At 38.1% G+C, this 25,413-nt stretch overlaps 1 protein-coding gene across 1 annotated transcript; it reads left to right on the top strand.

Annotated features, from left to right (window-relative positions):
- Positions 1-6,738: 6,738 nt before the first annotated feature.
- On the top strand, positions 6,739-22,655 carry med17 (mediator complex subunit 17). The gene is made up of 13 exons (XM_007241496.4): positions 6,739-6,893; positions 7,987-8,245; positions 8,574-8,737; positions 9,102-9,321; positions 13,418-13,554; positions 13,647-13,728; positions 13,929-14,081; positions 14,564-14,694; positions 16,508-16,692; positions 17,559-17,696; positions 18,294-18,411; positions 18,521-18,680; positions 22,101-22,655. The coding sequence occupies exons 2-13, from the start codon at positions 8,014-8,016 to the stop codon at positions 22,307-22,309; spliced, it is 1,929 nt and encodes a 642-aa protein (XP_007241558.1). The 5' UTR covers positions 6,739-6,893; positions 7,987-8,013; the 3' UTR covers positions 22,310-22,655.
- Positions 22,656-25,413: the final 2,758 nt, after the last annotated feature.

Raw genomic sequence — 25,413 nt, 5'->3', positions numbered from 1 at the left:
TATTTAGCTTTGTTTTATTTTATTTTTATTTTTTGACGTTTTCTTAAGTTTTCTTTATTTTCAAACCTATCATAGACAAATTGTTCAATGGTTCAATATATATTTAGCTTTTTATAAAGAGGCAGACACTGTGGAGGAGGTGAGTGATAGGCTGTGTGGTGAATGAGGTGAGTGAATGACTGATACTGTGTGAGTTAAATTAAGGGATTTCTGTTCGTGTCACACTGAAGACACATTAATATTTATACTTCTGCTCTGTAAATACAGAGCGGGGTCAGCGGCGGCTGTGGGCTCGCGCGATTCATTTTCAGTGTGTTGGTGGAGCGGTGTGTGTGTGAGAGAGTGTGGGTCTGCACTGTGAGTGGGTAGTGGGTCTGAAAAGTCGCTAAATATAGCGACAAAGTCGCTAAGTTGGCAACACTGATTCAGGGGCTGGATCCTAAGAAGGACGTGGTCTAAGAAGGTGTGTCCTTCGAAGGATGGGTAGGCTGCGATGGCAGTACCGAAATGGGACAGTCTCATTGACAGTATATATTAACTGGACCAAGCCATCCCGCTGATTTCAACGGAGCCAGGTGAGGCCAATCGTGTCACTTCCTGATCGGCTTCTCGTGGGGCGTTAACCGGGAAAGTGAGAGATTGCGCAGGCGCCAGCATGACGCGAATCTTCTGCGTGCCGTGCAAACAACCGTACTGTTAATAGGAGCTGCACAGACCTATTCAGTCCACAGTGAGAGAAGCTCCATTCCGTCCCAGAATGGGGCTTTTATTGAATAAACAGCAGATAAAAACTAGAATTACTGATATCCAATATTAGTCCACGGATTTACTGAAGAATATTCATAGTTTTTCTATATAACAAGCATTTAGAAACTCAGTAATAAGAATAATAAATATGTAATATAAATTATAGTTATATCTATACATTATAATTCTCATAGTCTATCTTACTTCTATTTATTACTATCTTACTATCTACAATGTATTATAACTGATAGTAGTAGTATTATATTTGCATAATAAGAGGTTACTTTGACCCTGCTCTAATTCAATCAGCTCTGTACTTTTAAATCAAGAGGAGCAACTTCTCCAAACATTACAGCACTGTATTTTGGGTCGCTGTCTTTTTACGTCATCGTTAGCATAGTTGTATAAAAATGTTATTTTCTAAAGATATGAACAGATTATTAATCTTATGGATCAAATGGCAGAAAATCCGTTCTTTGTAAAAAAGAACATGGGTCGTGTCATAATCGAAAACGGCTTGGAAATACATTTATTATTGGTTTAAAGACGAAATGAATGGAAGTGAATGGATAGCTTTGCTCAAATGGTCCTCTCATCCCTCAGCAGCACACTTCCGGTGGCACGTTTTGGAAGGGAAAAGCTGGGGGCCTGGACAGTCTACCCTACAGAGAATTTCCTGTTTCCTGTTTGGGATTCTACCCGCCACAATTAAAGTCAGAGCTGAGAAATGAGCCAGAGATTTTGATTCTCGTTTTGCTTCAGACACAAAATACCAAATTAATTAAGTCCAGGTTAATTAATTGTGCAGTTACTTAAATATTTTAAATGTGAACGGGTGAAATATAAGCAAATAAAAGGGCATTTGAAATGAAGTTTAAAAAAAGAGAATACATTAGAATAAAGTATTATTTAGTTATATATATACTATATAAATAAATACTATATATAAACTAACAATACTTATAAATAAACTAAATAGTACATTAATACATACACACACTCTCTCACACACACACACACACACACACACACACACAATAAACATTTAAGTATTTATATAAACTATATACTACTTAATACTACATATACTCTCTGCTGACACCGCCCTTTTTTTGCTGAAATAAACCTACAGCTTATCTAAACTATAGATTATCATACTGCTTAATTAATACATTCATGACGTATATTTGTGCGTTGCCTTCTCCATTTACGCGTGCTTTGTGGGCGTGGATGCAGTGATGTCATTCAAAAATCCTTAAAAGTCTTCTGGAGTAGGATGCTCTTATGTTCCCTCCGTTGGAAGCCTACTACAGGAGGATTTTAAGTGGCTTCTTTCATCTTCTACGGTATTTGGACAGGCGGCAAGATGGCGTCACCAAATCAGTTTCCGGGTCACGGAGGAGAGGAGGAGGATTGGTAGGAAAAAGGAGACACTTTTGGGGTTTCTGGACGCAGCCTCGGTGGATCCTTTGTTTCCGAGGAAAAGTAGGCTGCATTCGAAGGAGCCTTTGAAATGGGACAGTCTAGTCACACCGTGGTGACGTAATCGGCCTTTAAATGAGTCCTTCAAAGGTAGGCCCTGAATTGTTGTTTATTTAATTTGAATTTCTAATTACACAACTTACTCATTAGGACTCCCCCTATCACTAGGAATGCCCCAACACACCAGGAGGGTGAAGACTAACACATGCTTCCTCCGATACATGTGAAGTCAGCAGTGTTGGGAAGTAACGGATTACATGTAACGGCGTTACGTAATCAGATTACAAATTATGAGTAACTGTAATCCGTTACAGTTACTGCTTCAGTAAATGGTAATCAGATTACAGTTACTCTGCTAAAATAAATGGATTACATTGCGGTACTTTTCTATTTTTGGTCTTCCAATCCAACACTGACAAAACGCAAACACATTCACATAAATCACGACATCAAAATATTATATGATTCACAACCTCCTGCTCAGAATGTTTTCACTGCAGAAGCGCCCCCTAGCCCGTCGGCGGGCCCGTTCTGACTATGTAATGTAGAATGCTTATAAGCGTCAAATATTCTAAACACACCGACCAAATAACCGACTCATATTCTTTAGTACTAATTTAACTACCTGCATGCAAATTTCAACCATCACAACCATCTACATGAAACCAGTCGCCAGAAATCGCCAACTGAAAACAGCCTGATTTTTCACATTGTTTACATGGGGAACACGCCTCCCCAACAAAATAGCCTTATAAAATATTATTAGTATATAAAATAACATCATATTACATTATAGAAAATTCACTTACTATCACAGCATCCACAGTACAGCACTGAACCGCAGATAAAATATCCATAAAGTCCTTTATTCGCCTGCTCACTTCTCCTCACAAACATGCGTTTATTTTCAGCGGTCCACAAACCACTATTTTTCTATGGCAAGCCAACTAAGCCAAAACGTGTGGGAAAGAAACGCCTCCACGCGTAAAAATATGACGTGTCCACACGTAAAAAAATCACGTGTTGACAGATAAAGACGTTATCTTTTTACGTGTACAGACGTAATCTTTTTACGTGTGGAGGCGTAAATTTATGCCGTCTGTACATCACGTGCTTTTTTTCACCTGTACAGACGTGGATATATTACGTGTACAGACGTAAAAAATTAACGTCTTGGGATTTACTGTCCATCTCAAAAAGCCGCAGTTGCAATATGCAGCCTGTAGATGGCAACATTTACTGAGCTGTAGAAGCAGTCTTAATATGCCTGTACAACACCTCATATCTGCTAGGACAGATTAAAATGTGGATAAACAAGTATTTTTAATGCCACAGTGCCCTACTCAGGGAACATAACATTCCCTACATTAACACACAAGAAATATAACTATTATTGCTAGGTGTAAGACAGATCCCACAGGGAAAGTCATATTAAGTCAAGTCGTATTATAGCGGCACAATTAACACTAAAGCAAGGCTGTTATTAAAAATGTTAGGTCTAAAAAAAAAAAAAAAAAAAATGAACTACAATCAATATAAACACAATATTTCAGTCCTAACTGTCCACACTTAAAGTCTTAACTTTTAAAATGTTATACTTTTAAATTGTAATTTTGCTTTTTTAAGCCCTAGTAAACAACATTCGGTGTTAAGCCACTGAATTTAGTAAATTTAGAGTCACAATTTCTCTGTATCTTTTATTAGTTTCTTTTACATTTTTATTGTCCTAAAGCAAATCAACAGAAAATTTTGCAGAGCCATGATTGCACTGACCTAAAGGCAGGGTAAACACTATGGATATAAAATGGCGGGGGTTACATCATGTGAAATAGGGGGTACATCATAGACACATGATTACAACGTTTCAGTTATGTGGACCTTGCGTGCAGAGTGTGTATGAGTATGTATGGGGCTATGTCACGGTACGTAGACACTGCGTTGTAACCCACGTAAGCGTCTTATGAATATGGAATACAATACGTTGCATGACATCATGTGTTGTCAGGCTGCCTTATTACAATGCAAATGTATGCATAGGCGCGTTTACCGATTGGATGTTAGATGCCAAAACGTGTATACACGAACAGTTTTACCGCCTGTACACGTGATTTTTTTACGTGTGGACACGTCATATTTTTACGCGTGGAGGCGTTTCTTTCCCACACGTTTTGGCTTAGTTGGCTTGCCATATTTTTCTTGAGTGATCGTCTTTTGAACCAATAACGTGAGCGCTGGATCAATCCAATCAAATCAGGTCATAGCCTTTCTCCAGCGTCACAAAAGTGATTCACCAAATTCCCTCTGCTAAACATAAGTGCGCCCACAGCGCGCATACGTGTGATTTTGTTTGTCATTTCATCAAAAGTATTAATATTACTCTGAAATAGACTTACATTCATTTATTTTATCACAAACAAACAAAAAAATTACAAACTCTGGCTGTATAGAGACAGATTTACTGGAGAGGTTTTGAACACTTTGGAGACGCCTGGTGGACACCTAATATAATGCAGTGTAACTCTTCAATGCATTGTGATATAAATTACACATTTTGTAATTTGTTTGTCAAGACCCTACTGAATCAGGAAATGTAGAGAATGATTGACTATTCATCACCAACATCCATACACACATTGTAAACTCTAAATATAACAGGCGCTTTTTTTTTTTTTTTACATTTTCTTCTGCATTTGATGTTCTCAAATGGAACTTAAATAATGGAAATTAAAGTGTTGAAGTGAATTATTGTTTACTGTTTATGATTACACTGCATTTGACATTTAATAATAAAACATTCAAATTATATTTTGTTTGCATTTGTGAGTTCTTAGAAAAGGAACAGATTGTAATCGCATTAAATCCTATTGGACCGAATTGTATCGTATAAAGACATAATTTGAGGTATTGTACATTATCGTATCGCTGACTAAAATAATCGTATTGTATCGTATCGTAATGAATCTTGTGATTTACACCCCTAGATAATCCTGGCAAAAAATCCACCTGCAGAAAGTGGCAAACCTGCAAATAGTTAGCTTACAGTTGTTGTTACATTGTTTGGTTTTTAATGATTTTATCATCAATTTATAGAAGTGTTTTATAAAATTGTTTGATTAAATGGTTTCATAAGTATTTTTATAGGGTGATTGAAAAGGCTGTTTTATTTGTCTATCTATTAACTGGAAGGAAAAATAAAACAATAATATGCAAGATGTGGTTGCTACATTCATTCAGGCTTAAAAAAACGACAATATTGTAAGTAATCCAAAGTAATCAGATTACGTTACTCACTTGAAGTAATGTAACTGATTACGTTACAAATTACATTTTGAGTGATGTAATCAGTAATCTGTAAGGGATTACATTTTAAAAGTAACCTTCCCAACACTGGAAGTCAGCCACCGCTTCTTTTCAAGCTGCTGCTGATGCAGCATTGCTGAGCAGCCAGCACACTTGGAGGACAGCGCAGTGGCTCGGTTCTGATACATTAGCTCACAGATGCTCCCTCTGAGCATGGCAAAGCTGCATGGGGTTCGAAACCCCAAACATGCGACCTCCCGCTCATAGTGGCAGCGCTTTAGACCGCTGGACCACTCTGCAACCCACTACGTTGTGATGTTTAAGTGTTGCCTTTATTTTTTTGAGCAGTGTAAATGAGAGAAGTTTAGTGTTTCTGGCTTGTTGTTTTAGTACGTTAAAGCTCATGAAGATTTTTCTTTTTAGTGGGAAGAAAACCCACATTAAGGCTTTATTTGTACATTTGTACATATGTGTTTTAAACTCTTTCCATATTACTGGCTCTTCAGTTAGCAGGGATAGCTCTGTGGTTCTGGAGTAAAACTATGCTGCTTGTTTTCCTGTTTTTGTGCTGTAACACTCTCAGCTCTCCTTAGCAAGGGCAGTTAGTTAATTAGTTGTATCAGGTGTGCTGTAATTAATATAAACTAATGACTGTAATTAAATAATTAATCTGCAGTAATAAAGTAATAATAAAGTAACCAAGTATATTTAAAAATATATATTTGCTATATATTTTTTTTTCTGTTTTGAATTTGCAACATACACTTTCTCCTTTTGATTCCTAAAAATGCAGCTTGAGACCAGCTGGCCATCCAGAAGAATCCTACCCTATGCTGGTAAAGAGCTAAATAATGAGCTAGCACCCCAGTATAGGATACCTATAGGAGGTGTATGGTACGTATTTTCTGCATGGTCAGCTGGTCTAGAGCTGGTGTGTGTAAAACTTTGAAACAAAAAATTACAACTTAAGTGTCTGAACGTGGTGTGAGGGGTGAAATAAAACTAAAAATGCTGTGGCCACTTGATGGTCCAGATGGTACAGTTAGATAACAGTTCTAAAGGCTTATAACAGCAGTGGTGCTGAAATATGTTTTAAGTAAATGAGTAAATTTTTCAGTATGAAATGATCAGACATGGTTTTGTTCTTTTGCTTCATACAAACCCATTAATTTTGAGTCAGTGCGCAGCGCCCCCTGCAGTCTGCGGCGGGTACTATCTGCTCGGTTCTCCGGGGTGACCGGGAGGGGGCAGCACAGCTCCGGTCCGCAGTCCGGACTTAAGCCCCGGGCAGGAAGAAGAGGAGGGGAAGAAAGCGCTGTTTTATCAGAACAACAACCGGATAAACCCAGACCTTCTTTACTCCCGTGAGTAGCGCTCTGATTTACTATATCTCCCTGTTTACACCCCCATACACCACATTTAACTACCCGGTGTATACCCGCCGCTCTCTCCGCAGCCTCGCGCTGTTCTGAGCTCAGTCCTGTGAGCGGCTGCAGCTCCGATGAGTATCATAATTCGACAAAACACCGGTTCTGTGATCCTGATTTTACCAGCAGCTGTATCTCCTGGGTATAATATCTGTATTGTAGTGATGTTATGAATTATAGGAGTTCATTCATAATGTGAATTTTATACAGACGCATACGAGTTTTTTAGGATGATTCTGCTCATTTTAACTCCAGGGTTACCGACCGCGTTCACCGACTAAAGTTACCTAGTAACACCTTACCAAACTCCTAGTAACAGTTTACATACCACCTAGTAACACCTTACCAACCTTCTAGTAACACCTTACCAACCTTCTAGTAACACCTTACCAACCTTCTAGCGACACCTTACCAACCTTCTAGTAACACCTTACCAACCTTCTAGTAACACCTTACCAACCTTCTAGCAACAGTTTACCGACCACCTAGTTACAGCTTACAAACTAGTAACACTTTAACAACCACCTAGCAGCAGCTTACCAACCATCTAGGACTAGTTAAAGTCTGATAGAGATGCTGTGGATGATCTTAAACAGGATGTTTATGCTGGAAAATCCTCCAATGTGTCTGAATTAAAACTATTCTGTAAAGAATTCCGCCACAGAGATGGGAAAGACTCGTTACAAGTTATCAGTAAAGCTTGCTTGCAGTTGTTGCTGCCAAGGGTGACACAACCAAGTTATTAGATTCAGGGGTAAACACTTTTTCACAGAAGGTTAGATTGGTTTGGATAGTTTTTTTCCCTTTATAAACTAAATCATCATTTAAATATCTGCTTTTTATATTTTCTTAGCTTATCTTTGTCTGATATTAAATGTGTTTATTGATCTGAAAAATGTTTGTATGATAAAAAAAGCTAAAAAAAAAAGGAAATATGTCGGGGGAAAATACTTTTTCACAGCACTGTAGTTGGAATTCTGTCTTTCTTTGTTTTGATTTGTTTTTTATAGTCAGAATGTTTGTGTTTCAGAGACTCCAGCCGGTGAATAGAAGCAGGATGTCAGGAAGCCCTGCAGTTCGCGTCAGTATCGAGTCCTCCTGTGAGCGTCAGGTGCAGGAGGTTTCACTGGATGGAGTAGAAACGTATGTGCCTCCGCTCTCTATGTCCCAGAATCTCGCAAAACTTGCTCAGCGCATTGATTTCGGCCAAGGCTCTGACTCTGATGAAGAGGACCTGAATGGGGAGAGCAGAGAGTCTGAATGGAGCAAGCAGAACCCAGATGAGGAAGGTAAGTGAAAGTGGCCGGCTGCACAAGCATCAACTTTACACATGTTAAGACTTAGTTATATGGTGGTAACTGAATTTACTAAAGGTAAAAAGACAAGGGAATCGCAACTTATAGACTGGTTAAAATAGAGGTAGAACATTGAGCTTTGTGTTTACTACATAACTATTAGTAAGAAGCAGTATGATTTTTAGCATGTTTAAGTGTTATATTTAGAGTTCCTCAGTATCTATATGGTTTGAAGGTATGGAAAAGGGCAGCCTGAGGAATATTTCAGCAGTAATATTCTACTGCAAGTGATTTTTAGTGCATAACGTATATTGTTCTCCAGGTCCAGTGAAATTTCAGCCGTGCCTGTGGCCGTGGGACTCGGTGAGGAATAATTTGCGCAGTGCTTTGACTGAGATGTGTGTGCTGCACGATGTGCTCAGCATTGTGAAAGAGAAGAAGTATATGGCTCTTGATCCGGTATCCCAGGACCCTACTGTGGCCAAGGTAACAGTATTAGACTTGTTAAAATCTGCTACTCTTTTTTCTTGTTTTGGGAGGATTTGCTTGCAGTTGGAGATATTTTGTTTGTTTAGTCAAACATGAGTTTTGGCTGATTTCTAGCCATCTTTCAAGCAATTCTCTCTCTAAAAAAAGCTTTGATATTTCCTAAATATATTTGTGTAGAAACCTTAGCATGACAACTAAGGACTAAGACTTTTGTACAAAAACACACCAAATCCTGCTTAAAATGTTAAAACATCTTTTCTCTTTACAGACCAAAACTTATGTATAGAACAAAATATCACAATGTGATATTAATATTTTCTCACATCCCTAATCATAAGGCTGCGAGTATGTTTGTGTTCAGGCTCCTCAGGTGTTCCAGCTAATCAGTAAGAAGAAGTCCCTGGCCACCGCAGCCCAGGTTCTGCTGAAGGGGGCGGAGAAGCTGAGTAAGTCTGTGGCGGAGAGCCAGGAGCAGCGGCGACAGCGTGACTTTAACGCAGAGCTGCTGCACCTGCGATCACAGTGGAAACTGCGTAAAGTTGGAGACAAAATCCTCGGAGATCTGAGCTACCGCAGTGCGGGTGAGTCTGTTAAAGATGTGCGTGAAGTTTAAACTCTTTTTGTGCCTAAAATTGTAAAGTGGCATTGCCATCAATAAATGAATGTTTACATGCACAATAAAGCATTCGTAGGTTCACGTTAAATCAAATAAAATGTATATATACAGTACAGGCCAAAAGTTTGGACACACATTTTCATTCAATGCGTTTTCTTCATGACTATTTACATTGTAGATTCTCACTGAAGGCATCAAAACTAACACTAGCAGGTTAACTTACTCTTTTCTCATGCAAACGGATCCAGATGATATTGAAACTCAAATTATTCGCACGTTACCGTTTTTCCTCGCTGGATCAGCCCTCACATCTTTGCAGACTTTATGCATTGCGCTCCGTTTCTTTGCCAATGGATCTTTTTTGGTACAATGTAGGAGACACTGAACACATAGTCAAGGCAACTGTATGTTGGTCAGTCCGCAAAGTATGCCTAGCTTTAAAACAGTTGTTGTCCAGTTTTGTGGTGTTCCCTGGGCATAATCCTTTAATGAACATTAAAGAGGAATTCCACAGATATGCAGGTTTATCGTCATTACAAAGATTATAAAATTGTCAGACAAATGGGAAGTGAAAGATAAATAGCTCTGCAAAATTTTATATTTTAGGATTTCCAAGAGTCATTGGATGATGCATGGATGGAACCCACATTCCAATTAAAGCACCTGCCAAAAATGAAGGGGATTATATAAACAGCAAGTCCTTCCACAGCATTAATATACAAGTAATGATCATAAATTTACTACTTTTTAAAAAACAAAAAGGACTAATATTTAATACATTACAAAAACATATTTTCTCCTCCATTAAGATCATATATGATGCTACCAACATTACTAATGTTAAAGCCAAATGGCCAGGCTCTGTACATGATGCAAGGATTTTTTGAGAGTCTGCATTATACAGTAAATTTGATCAGGCCTATGTTTTTGATTTATTTATTTCCTGAAGGAAAAAAATGCCAACAAGTGAATTTTCTTGGTAAAAACAGATTTATACACTCACAGCAACAACTCCCACCTTTAATTTATATTCCAGCAACTCAATTTCCAGTCTTGTCTGTTTTATTTGCAGTTTTATGTGTTTGTAGATCACACTTCTCAATTTGATTTTTAGCTGAACCTAGTATAAATCTTTAACAGCCATCTTGAAAGAAAGAGACAAAAATACCATGTTAAGCTTAAATAAATAGCTTTGTGTTCTGAATAGTTTTGATATTTGTTGAGACATAAGCATTCTCACTGTTCCAAGCTGAGCTTTGGAGTTGGATAGTTCCTCATCAGATTCCTGATAATCAGTCACATTCCGTTATAGGACAGTCACACACACTACTATGTTTAATCAAATGAAATATTATGATCAACATATTTAACATACTGTACCTCCATAGGCCTCCCAGGATCCTCCCATTCTGAGACAGAAGAGATTGTTTCATCATCATCCTGCAACAGGAATTTAGATTTTTTGGTTAAACACTGATATTTATTCACATCAAGTAAGATTTGGGAACATTAAGATAACTTACAACTGCAGGAGGCTCATTTAGTTGCATCATTTTAGTAGCATTAAACATGTTAAAATATCAATGCAGTTCACAGTTTATGAACTATAAACTAATAAATGTAATGAACGTGCCTTTAACATCATGAGGTGTGTCCCTGGGGGTTGATGGCTCAGATGAGCTCCCTCCAGTGATTCCATGAGGGATGGGCCTCCTACTGTTCTTTGAAAGTGCCAGCTCCTCTGCCCGGGTAAACGGTGGCGATGGTGACCCCCCCCCCCCTCCTGTTTTTCTTACCTCAGCCTTTTTCCTATTAGCTACAAAACCATAATCAACTGTAGGGCAAACTAAGCTTGATAAAAGTAACATTAGTTAGTTGTGTACAAGTCATACCACTGTGGACTATGTTTTTATATTTTATCTTCACTTGCTGCCATGTGTGTTTAATCCCACTTGGATTACACCTGGGTTAATTAAAAAAAAAAAGGGTACAAATCAAGACAAATAAAAATGTTTAAATAATAATATTTTAAATATTTTTCCATGTCTTTTCACTAAGTGTATTGTGTATATTTTTATTTTAACTCACGCATTGACTCTGTCAGCTATTTTTGCTCAAGCTGACTCATTTGCTTTGCTGCTGCTGCTGAATTGCTTTTATGCCTGAATATTATTTTATACTCTGCATACGCAGATATTAATATTTCCTGATCAATAGGGGTGAAATATGATGCCTTGTGCTTTCCCTTATTCATTTTCATGGTCAATCCCAGTTTTAGCGCTCCATTGTGAATGCCTGTTTGTAGGTAGCCATGAGCGCGCTTCAGCTGGGTTTAACCTGATCAGAGTTGAGTAACCTGATTAGCTATGTGGTACACGGCGCGCTGCCGCTGCTCCTTCTGTTCTACAGGTTTTGCGTCTCTTAGCGCTGGAAAAGCTTTATATTCTGTCTTTAAGCTACTGCTTTGAGTGTTCACTATTTCGTTTTGATCTTTTAGAATTCGTTTGATTATATTTATTATATTTAGCATTTTGAGCTTAGTTTAGTTAGTTATTTTCCTATTTTATATCTATTTTTCAGTTTTTATAAAATGTTGTTATTAGCTTATTAGCTTCTAGCTTGTTGCTGCCTTACTGGTCTCACTGGTCTTTTCTATGGATGTTGATTTATTAATTTAATAGCCGTATCTAACTTTTTTAAGACATACAGACACAGTGTGATTTTTTTTTTAATCGGGTGCAGAGAGCTCATCTGCATGTTTGAATAGTTTGTCCTGTAGGAAAACGCACGTGATTTATATGCTGACACTGTAGCCTGACTGGCAGACTGACATTAATCCACCTGCGGAGCTTAAAATGCGCGGATGGATCAGCACAAAAATCTGTGTGATTTGTTACATTAAACGTAGTTCTGCGTCACACCACAGACCATTTTCTTCAGCCGAACCCGACAGCGCGTCAGGAAAGAGGTGAGAATTCTCGCAGGTCAGTCAGGCTCGCGTTCAGGCTCGGGTTCGGGCAGACAATCTAAACTCTAGTATGCAGAACTATATTATTATTGTTATTTATTTTCCATTCTTTTAAATAGCAGGATACTTAGATTTTTTTTCTTTGCCCGCCGGGCTCCAGGAAAAAGTCTGTAATGTATTCCTCTGTTTTTTAATACTTTTTTTATTTTATATAAAGCTATGGCATTATAATCACCATATTGCTAAGTAACAAAGTATTACTGTTAAGGAAAAAGAATGAAAACGGAAAGTGAAAGTTCTCCTTAGCTGAAACTAATAAAAACTAAAATGAACTGAAATTACAGATTGAATACCCTCATTTTCATGTTTGTTAATTTATTTATTTATGATATAAAAAATTCCATATCGTGATATGATCACACAGCACTACTGTCAATGATGATGGCTAAAGGCTAACTGGAGATGTTAACTGTTTCTTTAACTTGCTTTTTTAATTTTTTTTTTTTTATTTGGTTACACCATTGAGAGATTAGGCCGCATGTGTGATGAAATTGGTCACACTCTAGTTCCCTCTTACACTTATAGTGTTTGTTTAAATGCCTCTTTAGTAAGTTGCAGGCCAGAGAATTTTGAGCAGATAAAAATACATAGAGTTGTGGCCCATGGACCTACAATACACTGCTAACTTTAATCAGGGTGAAAGTGCAGGGATTGATAGTGATGAATTAATTTAATAGATTTAAACCTTTTTGTAAATTCCAGCATCAAAAAATATGATGCAACAGTTTGGTAACACCTGTGTGTTGCTTGATGCAGTTGTTGTAAGCAAAGAGATATGCAACAAATATTAAGTGTTAACTTAATTAACAGTTAACACTGTTTCTTTTTGCTCACCTAAAATCACTTGGCCTGCCCTGTTAGAGTTAACACATCTGAATGTATATATAAGAAAAATGTTGATCTGAGCTGTGATCATCTGATCACAAACACAAATGTTTTTAGCTCATATTTAAGCTGAAATGTTGTATGTATATATAGTATGTGATGTGTTGAGGATTGCAGATTTCAGAAAAAAGTGATTTCACTCCTCCAGGTTCTCTGTTTACACACCACGGCACTTTCGAGGTCATTAAAAACACGGATATCGACCTGGATAAGAAAATCCCAGATGATTACTGCCCTCTCAATGTCCAGATCCCCAGTGACCTGGAGGGCTCAGCCTACATTAAGGTGAGGTCACACTGCCCTGTTAGTCTATTACATCATCACAATGCAAAACCAAGATAGTGTAGATTTCTGCTGATGCTCTGTCTCTTGTTTAGGTCTCTATTCAGAAACAGGCTCCTGATATAGGAGACCTGGGCACGGTAAACCTGTTCAGAAGACAACCAAAGGCAAGACCAGGTACATCTAGTAACACTCTAATACACCAAACCAGGAACTAACTGCGCTGATTTACTTTAATATACTGCTTACTATTGTATTATGTTTTAAACACGGTCATCGTGGATAAACAGTCTTTTCAACATGTCTCTCTTTCTCTCTCTCTCTCTCTCTCTCTTTCTCTCTCTCTCTTTCTCTCTCTCTCTCTCTCTTTCTCTCAGGTGCTCAGGCATGGCATTCGAAGCTGGAAGCTGCTCAGAATGTGCTGCTCTGTAAGGAAATCTTTGCTCAGCTCTCTCGGGAGGCGGTGCAGATAAAATCACACATTCCTCACATCGTGGTCAAGAATCAGATCATCTCCCAGCCCTTCCCTGGTAAATTTACTGACACATACATGGCATTCACAAATAACTAATTCTGCATCACTTCAGTGGATCTGAAGTATAATGTAATATAATTTTAAATGTATATAAATATTGTTTTATCCGTTGAGGATTCATTTTTTAAACTTTTTAACCTTTTCACATACAGTAGACAGTATCTGAGCAAACTAGCATAGTTACCAACATAAATACCTGCATCCAAATCCAGTCTGGAATCTGAGAACATTACTCTATATCTCCTCTATTGAACAGATTCAAATTCCTTCATAACATGAAGTCAAATAAAACATGAAAACAGCAAGACCGAGAGCAAAACAATTAACAAATAATAGATACAGAGAAAATGATATTATTAAGCTAAATAGTATTCATGTAATCTGGAAAAGAAAATAAATGAAATGTATTTGTTGTCTATAAAGAAACATATCTAAAGATCATTTCAGGGCTTTAAGTGTATGCTCGTGTAATTTCAGGGCTTCAGCTCTCCATCTCTCTGTGCCATTCCTCTGTGGAGAAGAAAAATCAGAGAACCTCTCCAGACAAAACCAAACCAGACGATCATCTTTACGTTCTCGAGCACAACCTGCACCAGCTGATTAGAGAGGTACACACACACCTTACAGTCTACCCCTCCCCATATGCTGTACACTGACGCATAGTCTGCCTTCATTTTACTTTATTGTCTTTTTGTCTTCAACTAAATATTAAAATATTTTTTCCTGTGACTCAATTCTTGGGGGGTCACCTTAGCTAAACAAACAACTAATCTAACTGAATCAAATTTATTTTATTTATTTGTATTATAAGGCGCACTATCAATGAACATCTTTTTTGTGGTCTATTTTCATACATAAGGCGCACCGGATTATAAGTGTCATAAAGTGACACAGGGGTGTCGCCATGTTTCCCTTCTAATTCAGCAGGTCTCGTTGCTGAGAGCCCCTAAATAAACAAAATGTAATTCTAAAAAAAAAATTCTTTCAAAGTCAAGCGAGCGCTGGATGTTACTGTACACAGATTTCTCTCCTGAAAATCTCCTGTTTTTGTGTGAGTAAAGGGATTTTGCTTTTTTTTTACAGTGAGCTTAGATTTCCATTATATTAGCGCGGCTAGCTACTGTTGACCTCGTTTGTTTCTGACGTGACAGATTTTCAGCTATTTATCATTAAAAAAAGTATAAACTACATCTCTGTTTTGTGTATAACTCGAGGAACTAGCAAAACTACACGTACTGTCACCGACCAATAATCATCCATGTCCTCCAATAATCAGACATGTTAATTTTTTGTGTTGAATTGATTCACATATAGAGGATATCATGGGTGTCATGAATGTAATAATGATGTAACCCGATTAAAGAAGGGAGGCATTTCTTTGGAGCGTGATTGAGTGTCTAATACTAAAAGTATTTCATGGTTGGGTGTACAGTTATAGCGGGTGTTTTGTAATGTAGACTGCTGGACAATATTAAGAATATATTAATATGAATAATGTTTATTTAAATAATACTTATTACCCCTATTTTACTAAATATAGTTATTGAGAAATTTTCACAATTCCACATTGTAGAAATCATAACTTTGACATGTATATCATGTAGACTTCACAGTTTATTTAATCTTGATATTTCACACAGACAGTCATCCTGCATCAGTAAAAGGTTAATCTTCTTTATTCATGACTGGTAATTACTGTATTACTGTTCCTTTGTACGCAAAAAGGCAGCAGAACAGCTCCATGGTGATCAGATATATATACAACATTACAACTTCTGTTCACCATTGTCCACCGCCTCAGTTTACATCTGTCTACAATGGTAGCTTCCTATTGGTCCATGGCAGCATGGAACACGTCGCGGAGCAAGCTAGGCAATAAATTACAAAAAGTTCTAACATGCTAGTCTTTTCGTCGGACAGTCACACAGTCATCACGCCAAATTGCATCATACTACACAGACAAATTTTCTCTTAGCTGCTATCAAAGGGATCCCTAGATTAGTTCACCAAGTTGTGGCAGAAACACAGGTGATTTTAGACACTTCTTCACCTCAGTGTGAGTGTCTGAGCCGTGTATAAATCGTGTTAGTTAAAATTAACTTGTGTTCTTGTATTCTTAGTTAAAATTAACTTGTGTTCTTGTATTCTTAGTTAAGCACTGTCCTGTCCATGGACTAATCATGGATTAATAACTGTTATTTATGTTATTTAAACATTATATATTTTGTCAAATTAATGTATTTATGGTCTGTTATCTCTATAGCTCTATCTTGGATTTTTCATTTTATAATATATTTTTGCTGATTTTGCTATTTTTATGGTTAATTTAAAGTAGATTTTCCTCTTAATTTGTTGTTACCTGTATTTTCAGTCCATGTTCTATGAATAGGTTCATTAATTCAGTGATTATTCTTCATGTAGTTCCATAAGCAGACTTTGAGCTCCTCAGTGATGCCCCATCCTGCAAGTGTTCCATTTGGACCGAAGCGGTTGCGGCTAGCTGGGCCGATGGCGTACGATAAAGCGGAGATCAGCAGTCTGCAGCCCAGTGACGGCCTGCTGGAAAAAATCATCAAACAAGCCAAACACATTTTCCTCAGGAGCAGGTAACACACTTCTACACAAACAGCCAGATTTGGGTACATTTAATTAGAGTGTTGATGTAGGTTTACTGTGGGTTCAGTGAAGCATTGTGACCTGATGACCTGCGATAGAAAAATGTGGTGATGTGCATCATATGAAATTTCATGCAGTTGCATCGTTTGAACACCAGGGGTCACAATCAACTCACAAACTCACTGTGCAAGTGGAGCACCAGTGGATGTAGGCAAAGGGCGGAGCATATGTTTTTAACTGAAGCCAATCACACAGCTGCTTTTTGATTAAGCTGATCAGCAGCCAGAGTTAGCTGCTATGGGTGTGGTCAGTGGATCCTCCAGCCAGCTGCTGTGTCGTGACCTTCTGACCTCCCAGGAGCTGGAGGACATGGTCCACAGGGAAACCCCAATACAGTCCCGGCCTGAACCAAAGTTTAGGTCTTACTACAGAACGGGTCAAAAAGATCCAGATTGCTTAAAATACCACAAGAAATTAAACAGCATAGAGAGTCACCTGGAATAGTTTTCTCAGTGTCTTGAATGAGTTTCTGGAGGTGCTGAGCAAAACCTGTTACTTTTCCTTCAGGCTGTGAAGCTCCAGCTCATCCAAAATCACCTCAAAACCCCATCTCAGTTCATCAGGTTTAGATCAGGGGATTGGGTCAGGTGCAGGACAAAAACCCTTTTTACTGTTTACTATGTAATTCCATATGTGTCCCTTAATCGTTTTCTTTAATATTATTCTATAATATAGAAAATAAATTAAAGAAATAAAAATGGAGGTGTGTCTAAATCTTTGGTTGGCACAGAATAAAATAGGACTGAACAGGAATAGAAAAAACTGACTTGACCTTATTTTGTTCTGTCTTTTGCAGGACGGCGCGGACCATTGACTGCCTGGCGAGTCGTATAGAGGATCCTCAGATTCAGGCTCACTGGTCCAATATTAACGATGTTTATGAGTCCAGTGTAAAAGTGCTGATCACCTCACAAGGCTATGAGCAGATTTGCAAGTAAGAGTGAAAAACTTTACTTAGGGGGTCTTTGATCCTAACCGAGTCACACTCTGGGTCATACAGTCTTTATCATATAGTAAAAGGGATCTTTATCAGAATGACCAGCAGAAACTGTAAAAATAACAATTATTCTCTAAAATTATTTAAACTAATATCAAGTCTAGTTTTTATTTTTGCTGTTAGTTGAAGACATTATTGAAGATTAAAAAATGAGAAATTCTTGATATTTACACTAATTTTGAATATTAAATTTGTAAATTAGTAAATAGTATGCTATTTGGTTTCACTTGTTTGCAGTAACTGCAACCAGCATGCCACTGTATGTATTTTGGGTGGTCTCTTTGTGAAATGGGTAAAGGATTATTATAGTTATTTAATAAATGTTGAATCACATTTGATTTCAATAACTGTGACATTCTCTTTAAACTGGTGTAATATTTCTGTAGATTTCCAGATCAAGTCATGACACTGAAGCTGCATCATGTATTTACATTCTAATCATGTCGCTCAGCTTCAACCCTAATTTCTTTAAAGTAAAAGTAACACGAAAAGCATATGGTCCTGGCTGTTTATCTCCTTCGTTCTCTCTTTCAGGTCGATTCAGCTGCAGTTGAATATTGGGGTGGAGCAGATCAGGGTGGTGCACAGGGACGGTCGAGTCATCACTCTGTCCCACCAAGAGCAGGAGCTGCAGGATTTTTTACTGTCACAGGTAAACATGCACTTGCAGAGCAATGTAAAAATTGCAGTAAAATAACATTACAAAAATGTATTACAGTAAAATAAAAATCTCTTGAGTCTTTTCTGCTTGTGTGCTGTAGATGTCTCAGCATCAGGTGCACGCAGTACAGCAGCTGGCGAAGGTGATGGGCTGGCATGTGCTGAGCTTCAGTAACCATGTGGGGCTAGGAGCCATCGAAAGCATCGGCAATGCCTCTGCCATTACTGTAGCATCACCCAATGGAGAATATGCCATCTCAGGTATTCACACGCACACACCTAAACACCCACGTACATTTACTATCTGTTATTATCACTGTTTTATTATTTAACTCTTTTGCTATTATAAATTAGAGGCCCAAAACATTCGACCTGACCCGGCCCGAGCCCGTGCACGTTTTGCCCGAGCCCGACCCAACCTGACCCATAAACTGTCATTTTGAGCCCGACCCGACCCGACCCATAAACTGTCATTATGAGCCCCAACCCAACCTGACCCATAAACTGTCATTTTGAGCCCGACCCGACCCGACCCATAAACTCTCATTATGAGCCCGACCCGACCCATAAACTGTCATTATGAGCCCGACCCGACCCGACCCATAAACTGTCATTTTGAGCCCGACCTGACCCATAAACTGTCATTTTGAGCCCGACCCGACCCATAAACTGTCATTATGAGCACGACCTGACCCGCCCCATAAACTGTCATTATGAACTCGACCCGACCCGACCCATAAACTGTCATTATGAGCCCGATCCTACCCATAAACTGTCATTATGAGGAGCTCACGTGTGGCCAGAGCTGCGTGATTATAAGATTCTTACTGTTGCAGCTTTCTTTAAACAGTTTAATTTGTAACTTACAAGGTTATATTTATAGATGGACCGTTCAGTGTTTCGGGGCCGATTCCGTTCGCCGATTGTCTTTCAACTCAATCGGCTGATTGCCAATACCGATCTTGGGCGGGGCCAAATGCCACATTTATGCCACACAGGTGCCAGGCAAACCTGTTTCACCGGCCATCCACACACAGCTTGCATGGGAGTCATAGCGTGATTATTACAATTTTCTTAACTATTTATCAATTTGCGGGAGCAGGACTACATGTTAATCGCCTGGATTGATTGGAACTGGAACTCCCGCTCCCGCCAATAAAAATTCAGTTCTGTCCCGCACCGCAAGATATATGACAGTGAAGGCTAATTAAGTTGAAAGGTGTTTGTTATCCTGTATGTTGATTAATCGACTAACGTGTATTAATGCCTAAATTAATAGTAAGTTATATTAAATGCACTGAAAGCTGTATGAATTGCATTTGTCGGTGCGATGTTAACAGGCGATTGAGGCGAATATAACCTAGATACCTTAGCATAAATCCCTTTTAGACATTAAACAACGCTGAACTAAACTGGAGACATATCAAACTGCCTATGTTAGCTAACAAATTAGTTAGCTGAGCTGCGCTATGTTATGTGCTTAACCTGCGTCCGCAAACGGTGAGAGAAGCTGTGTTTATGTGATCTTATCGCACATAGTTTGAGCTGAGTTTTGTTCTCCATGGCAGCGCAGCTGAACTTTTCCCAGCAATGTTTATTACGATTAGCGGGAGAGATGCTACTTAAGAATCAGCTGTGCTCAGGGAAACCGGTGTTCTGTCGAGTTATGCTACCCATTGATATTTGCTTCTTTACGGCACTGCGCATGCGCCGACCAACATTTTTTTGTATGTTTTCATGTTTTTAATGATAATTCCTTAAGTTTTTATTGGGAACATTAAACAATCTTCTTAAATGTTAAAAAAATATGTAAATAGCAGTTAAAGCAGAGCAATGGCAAATTAAAAAATAATAATGAACTGTAAAATTATAAAAATACGGTAAATAGTCACCTATATGACCATAACATTTTAACAGTTTAGAAACAAAATGATCATAAAAACCTATGCCACTGGTTTTTGAAAATGTTTTATAGTGTGGTCTGAACAAATACTGCCTGAAAGATCCAAATTATTATGTGGAATAATAATTTATTAAAACAATTTTATTTGTTTGTTGTACTTTTTTACACCAAATAATTAAAAGTAACTATGTAACTTTTACTCAAAGTACATTTTAAATTGAGTACTTTTTTACTTTTATTCAAGTAGGTTTTTAGATAGGTACTTTTACTTTTGTAGAATTTTAGCAAAGTAAAGGTACTTTAATCACAAGTACTTTTTCCCGGCTAGCACTGCTGGAGCAACATTAGTAATAGCCGCTAACTGTGCTAAGCGCTAGCTCTTTTGATGTTCATAGGGGAGTATATCAGGCTGTAGTCTGCTGTTAACCCTGGCTAGCACTGCTGGAGCAGCATTAGTCAAAGTCAAAGTGGTTTTATTGTCATTTCAGCTATATACAGAGTACACAGTGAAACGAAACAACGTTCCTCCAGGGACCATGGTGCACATAAACACAGTGTAGACAGAACAATAGTGCAACAGTACAAAAGTGCAGACAGACAATACAACACCATACAGACAAAGAATAATAAATAACAAGACAGTGTGCAAAAAGTGTGCAAAAAAGACCAGTGAGGTAGTAATTACCTCTATTTCACAGTGTGCAATAGACTCCAGTGAGGTAGTAGGGTTTTTAGTGCTTTCCATTTTCTGCGGTAAGTGGGGTAAGAGTGTGTGTGCATGTACTGTGCATGTACATTAGCATTATCCACTAATTGTGCTGAGTGCTAGCTCTTTTTTTTGTTCAGAGGTAAGTATTATCAGCCTGTAGCCTGCTCCTAACCCTGGCTAGCACTGCTGGAGCAACATTAGCATTAGCCGCTAACTGTGCTATGTGCTAGCTCTTTTGCTCTTCAGAGGTGAGTATTATCAGCCTGTAGCCTGCTCCTAACCCTGGCTAGCCTTGCTGGAGCATCATTAGAATTAGCTGCTAACCACGCTAAGCGCTAGCTCTTTCACTGCTCAGAGGTAAGTATATTGGACTGTGGCCTGCATGTTTATTGTGTTAAAACAAGCTAGGTGGGACAAACCGTTAGATAATATCACCCTGGATCATGGGAACACTCAGACTAATGCTGTCGGGGCCATGCTGCTAATGCTAATGCTGATGCTTCTGCACCCAGCCTTAGTGGAAATCTCAGCTTACTGTAAATAAATGGCGAGCGAGACCTGCTGCATTAGATGGGAAACATGGCGACACACCTGTTCTACTGTCGCTTAATTCGCCTTATAATCCCGTGCGCCTTATAGTGCGAAAAATACAGGTTTGGGTTTAAGTCATCAATTCTTGCAAGTTCAGAAATGGTTTAGTGGGGTTAAAGTTATTGTGTTGGAATATTATTCCCAATTCTTTTTAGTTTTGTACAGATTTTGTGCCCAAATCCATTCTTGATATGAAGTAGTTTATATCCATATTCAGTTTATGCTTCAGTACCATCCAGTCACCTGTACTAAATCTGTGAATAAAAAATGAGGATGGGAGGATGTAGTAAAATTCTTTAGTGTGCTCCGTCACTAAACTGCACTGTGAGACATATAGAGTATAACAAACACAGGAATGTTTTTCCCCCATAATCACATGCAGGTTTACTGGAGTAGAGATTGCTGGTACTCTAGTGAGGATGGAATGTCCAGTGAAAGTGTTGTGATTGTGTGTAACTGTCTTTGTCTCTTCTCACAGTGCGGAATGGGCCAGAGAGTGGCTGTAAGGTCCTGGTTCAGTTTCCGCGATGTCAGGCTAAAGACTTACCGAAGAGTGACGTGTTGCAGGATGGGAAATGGAGTCATCTGCGAGGCCCATATAAGGAAGTGCACTGGAGCAGGATGGAGGGCAGGAACTTTGTGTACAAAATGGAGCTTCTAATGGCAGCTCTGACTCCCTGTCCTTAGAATACAGCTCTCTATGTTCCTGCAGTGTCTGTGTATCCTTCAGCTTCTCTCATTCTCACTCCTACTCTCTCAGAAATACTACACCTCTGGAACTGAGTTCAACAGGTTGTTCTCTCGTGTTTGAGCAGTTCTCTTTATTGACTGTAGCTATATCACATTTTCCTTTATTTGATGTCTTATTATTTTGCTTTGTTCTGCAGGTTATAAAACATGAATCTGTAAATGTGATGCTAAAATAGCAGAACAACTCTTTAGTTCTTATTTTTGTTTTTAAGAAAATAATTTGTACCTGTTGTTTTGACCCGTTGTCTTTAAAAAAATAAACAGTATTCTTAACTTCTCTTTAGATCTTTTAGATATTTTATGTGGAGTGTTTGCATACATTTTTACCATGTTAAAATTATAAGGGGATTTTGTTTCACAGAGTGCACATTATTTCAGTGCACCATAATGTTTGGTAAATATTAGTGATGGGTACATTTGAAGCAGTAATGTTTGAAACTGTTGCATATACAGTGGTGTGAAAAAGTCTTTGCCCCTTCCTGATTTCCTGATTTTTTGCATGTTTGTCACACTTAAATGTTTCAGAACATCAAACCAACTCAGGTGTCAGAAACCACAGTGACGGTATGTTTTAACAAGGGGGCAATCACTTTTTCACACAGGGCCATGTAGGTTTGGATTTTTTTCTCCCTTAATAATAAACACCTTCATTTAAAAACAGCATTTTGTGTTTAACTGTGTTGTCTTTGACTAATATTTAAATTGGTTTGATATTCCAAAACATATGTGACAAACATGCAAAAAAATCAGGAAATCAGGAAGGGGCAAACGCTTTTTTACACCACTGTATATTGCATCAGTAATGCTTTAAAATACTGTCACTTTAAAACGAATTATTAATTAACAATTCATCATTTATTTTTTTAAAAAACAATATCTTATTCATTATTAAAGGTATTAACAACATTATTAGACATTTCTTAATTTCAGTGCTCAAGAATGTCTTCATTAGTGTCAATTACTAACTAGTTTATACATTTAACGATGTTAATGTACTCTTACTGTGAAGTGTTACCCCTGCATGCAATAACTGCCTGACGTGTGATTGATAGACATCAGCAGGTCAGTACTTTATATTCTCTGCTGATGCTGTAGTAAGCCTCTAATACAGCCATATTCAGCTCTTATATCCTATATCACACTTTTTATCTTCCATGGGACATGGCTAAAGTAATTTGGATTTTAACATGTCTGTGGACATTGCCTCTCACGTGCTTTAAAGTTAACAAAGGAGAAAATGCGTGCAAAATTTGAGTATCCTGGTTAAGAATGTGTAGATTTTGTTGATTTTTTAAATTGACATGTTCATATTTTTCCACAGCAGGGGTGTCAATCTCTGCATGGGGCCAGTGTGACTGCAGGTTTTTGTTCCAAACAATCAGCAGCTAAACCTGATTCCACTTATTTTGTCTTTAAACACTGATCACATGGGCTTCTGCTTGGTTGAGGGAAAACCTGCAGCCACACCGGTCCTCTGCAGATTAGACTGGTTACCCCTGCTCTACAGAGACTCTGTGCTCCGGGCCACATATTTCATTTCAATACGGGTGTCCAAACCTTATTTTGCTCTTTATTACAGGTGTTATGCGGTTTTGGTATTTTTATTATTTCACAGTGTGTGAAACCAGTAAATTTATTTGATTTCTCATTGATGTCTGACATTTATAAGACTGCTGCTCCTGGTTCATCCTCCTGTTTCTGCTGCTCACCCTGAACTGGACACAGAACTCAGAGTTAAAGAAAACATAAAAGTAACACTCGTACGTTTCCTGGTTTGTAGAATGCTGTCAGTTCAGTAATGGGCTTTTCCAGGGATGGTGCCGAATTCTACCAGAACCTTGGAGTGCAGGTGTGTCCTGCTGCACAATAAGTTATAACATTTCCTCTTGTATTCCTTTTATTGCTGTTTATAAAAAGGGTTAATCTACAGTTACAGTAAGTACAGGAATCTTCAGCGCCGTAATCTGTTGTACCCAAATGTGCTGTCATTGGTCTGAAAGTTCCAACCATTTAGAAAAGTGTTTTTACATTGCAGATAAACTGAACCATGGTTCACACACAATAATATTACAGTGTAAAAAAAACTACTTGAATTTGTTCTGCTTAATGTGATTTTTAGGTCAAGGTGAACAAACTATAGCAAACTAATTTCCTCAACTAACATTAAGTTTCTTGTTAAAAGTTGGTGTAACTAAAGCATTTGTGTTGGAAAATTTACAAATTGTAGTTAAACTAGTTAAGGTCAAGCCAGCTACTCTGCACTACTGCACATGCTCAGTTTGACTTTTTTGTTAAACAAAGTCTACTTACCAATTCTGCAGGGCTTTTTACCTGATGTTGGTCAAGCTATTTGCATATTGGACGTGTATTCCCATCTCTCACTCCCCATCAGTGTGTAGTCATTCTCCACAGACTGCTGCTGTTGCTTCTGTTGGATGTGTATACTGTATATAATAGTAATAGTAAGTGTTATAGGCCTGACTCGAACCTCCGACCTTCAAAACACACAGAAAACAAACATCCAGACTCTTCTCTGTGCTGCAGGACCATGGTGGTGGAATGAACTTCCACTGGGTGTCAGAACAGCAGAGTCACTCGCCGTCTTCAAACTTCGACTGAAGACACATCTTTTCAGAGTTCCTAAACTAATCCAAAAAAAAAAGGTTCCTAGGATTCTAAACATGATCAAGCTCTGTATCTCTTGATCCTCGTCTACAAACTAGCTTTGTATATTTGAAGTAACATCGAAGCACTGTTTGTAAGTTGCTCTGGATAAGGACGTCTGCTAAATACCTTAAATGTAAATGTAAGTAATAGTAAGAGCAAGTTCCTGTGTTTCTCAGGGAGACTCTATACTGGTTGGGTCCAGCTGGTTCTATTTGCATTACCTCAAGCTTATATAAATGACAATAAAACACATCTGTCGTAGTCATAAATATTCTCAGTTTGTAGTGTAAAATAAAACATACTGTGTCGTGCTCATTATGTGAGTTTGATTAATGTAAAATATGTGATTGACAAGTTAATTGTTTCAATTGACC

The sequence above is a fragment of the Astyanax mexicanus genome, chromosome 4, assembly GCF_023375975.1.
Source record: "Astyanax mexicanus isolate ESR-SI-001 chromosome 4, AstMex3_surface, whole genome shotgun sequence".
NCBI classification, from domain to species: domain Eukaryota; kingdom Metazoa; phylum Chordata; class Actinopteri; order Characiformes; family Acestrorhamphidae; genus Astyanax; species Astyanax mexicanus.
The sequence above is the reverse complement of the archived record's forward strand: the minus strand, read 5'-3'. Positions and strand labels throughout refer to the sequence as shown.

What these genes read in the sequence shown, in the direction of transcription:
- med17 (XM_007241496.4), top strand. Translation starts at nt 8,014, where the DNA reads ATGTCAGGAAGCCCTGCAGTTCGCGTCAGTATCGAGTCCTCCTGTGAG. An exon ending in AGGACCCTACTGTGGCCAAG is followed by an intron (nt 8,738 to 9,101) that starts GTAACAGTATTA and finishes GTTTGTGTTCAG; the next exon opens with GCTCCTCAGGTGTTCCAGCT. An exon ending in CACATTTTCCTCAGGAGCAG is followed by an intron (nt 16,693 to 17,558) that starts GTAACACACTTC and finishes TGTCTTTTGCAG; the next exon opens with GACGGCGCGGACCATTGACT.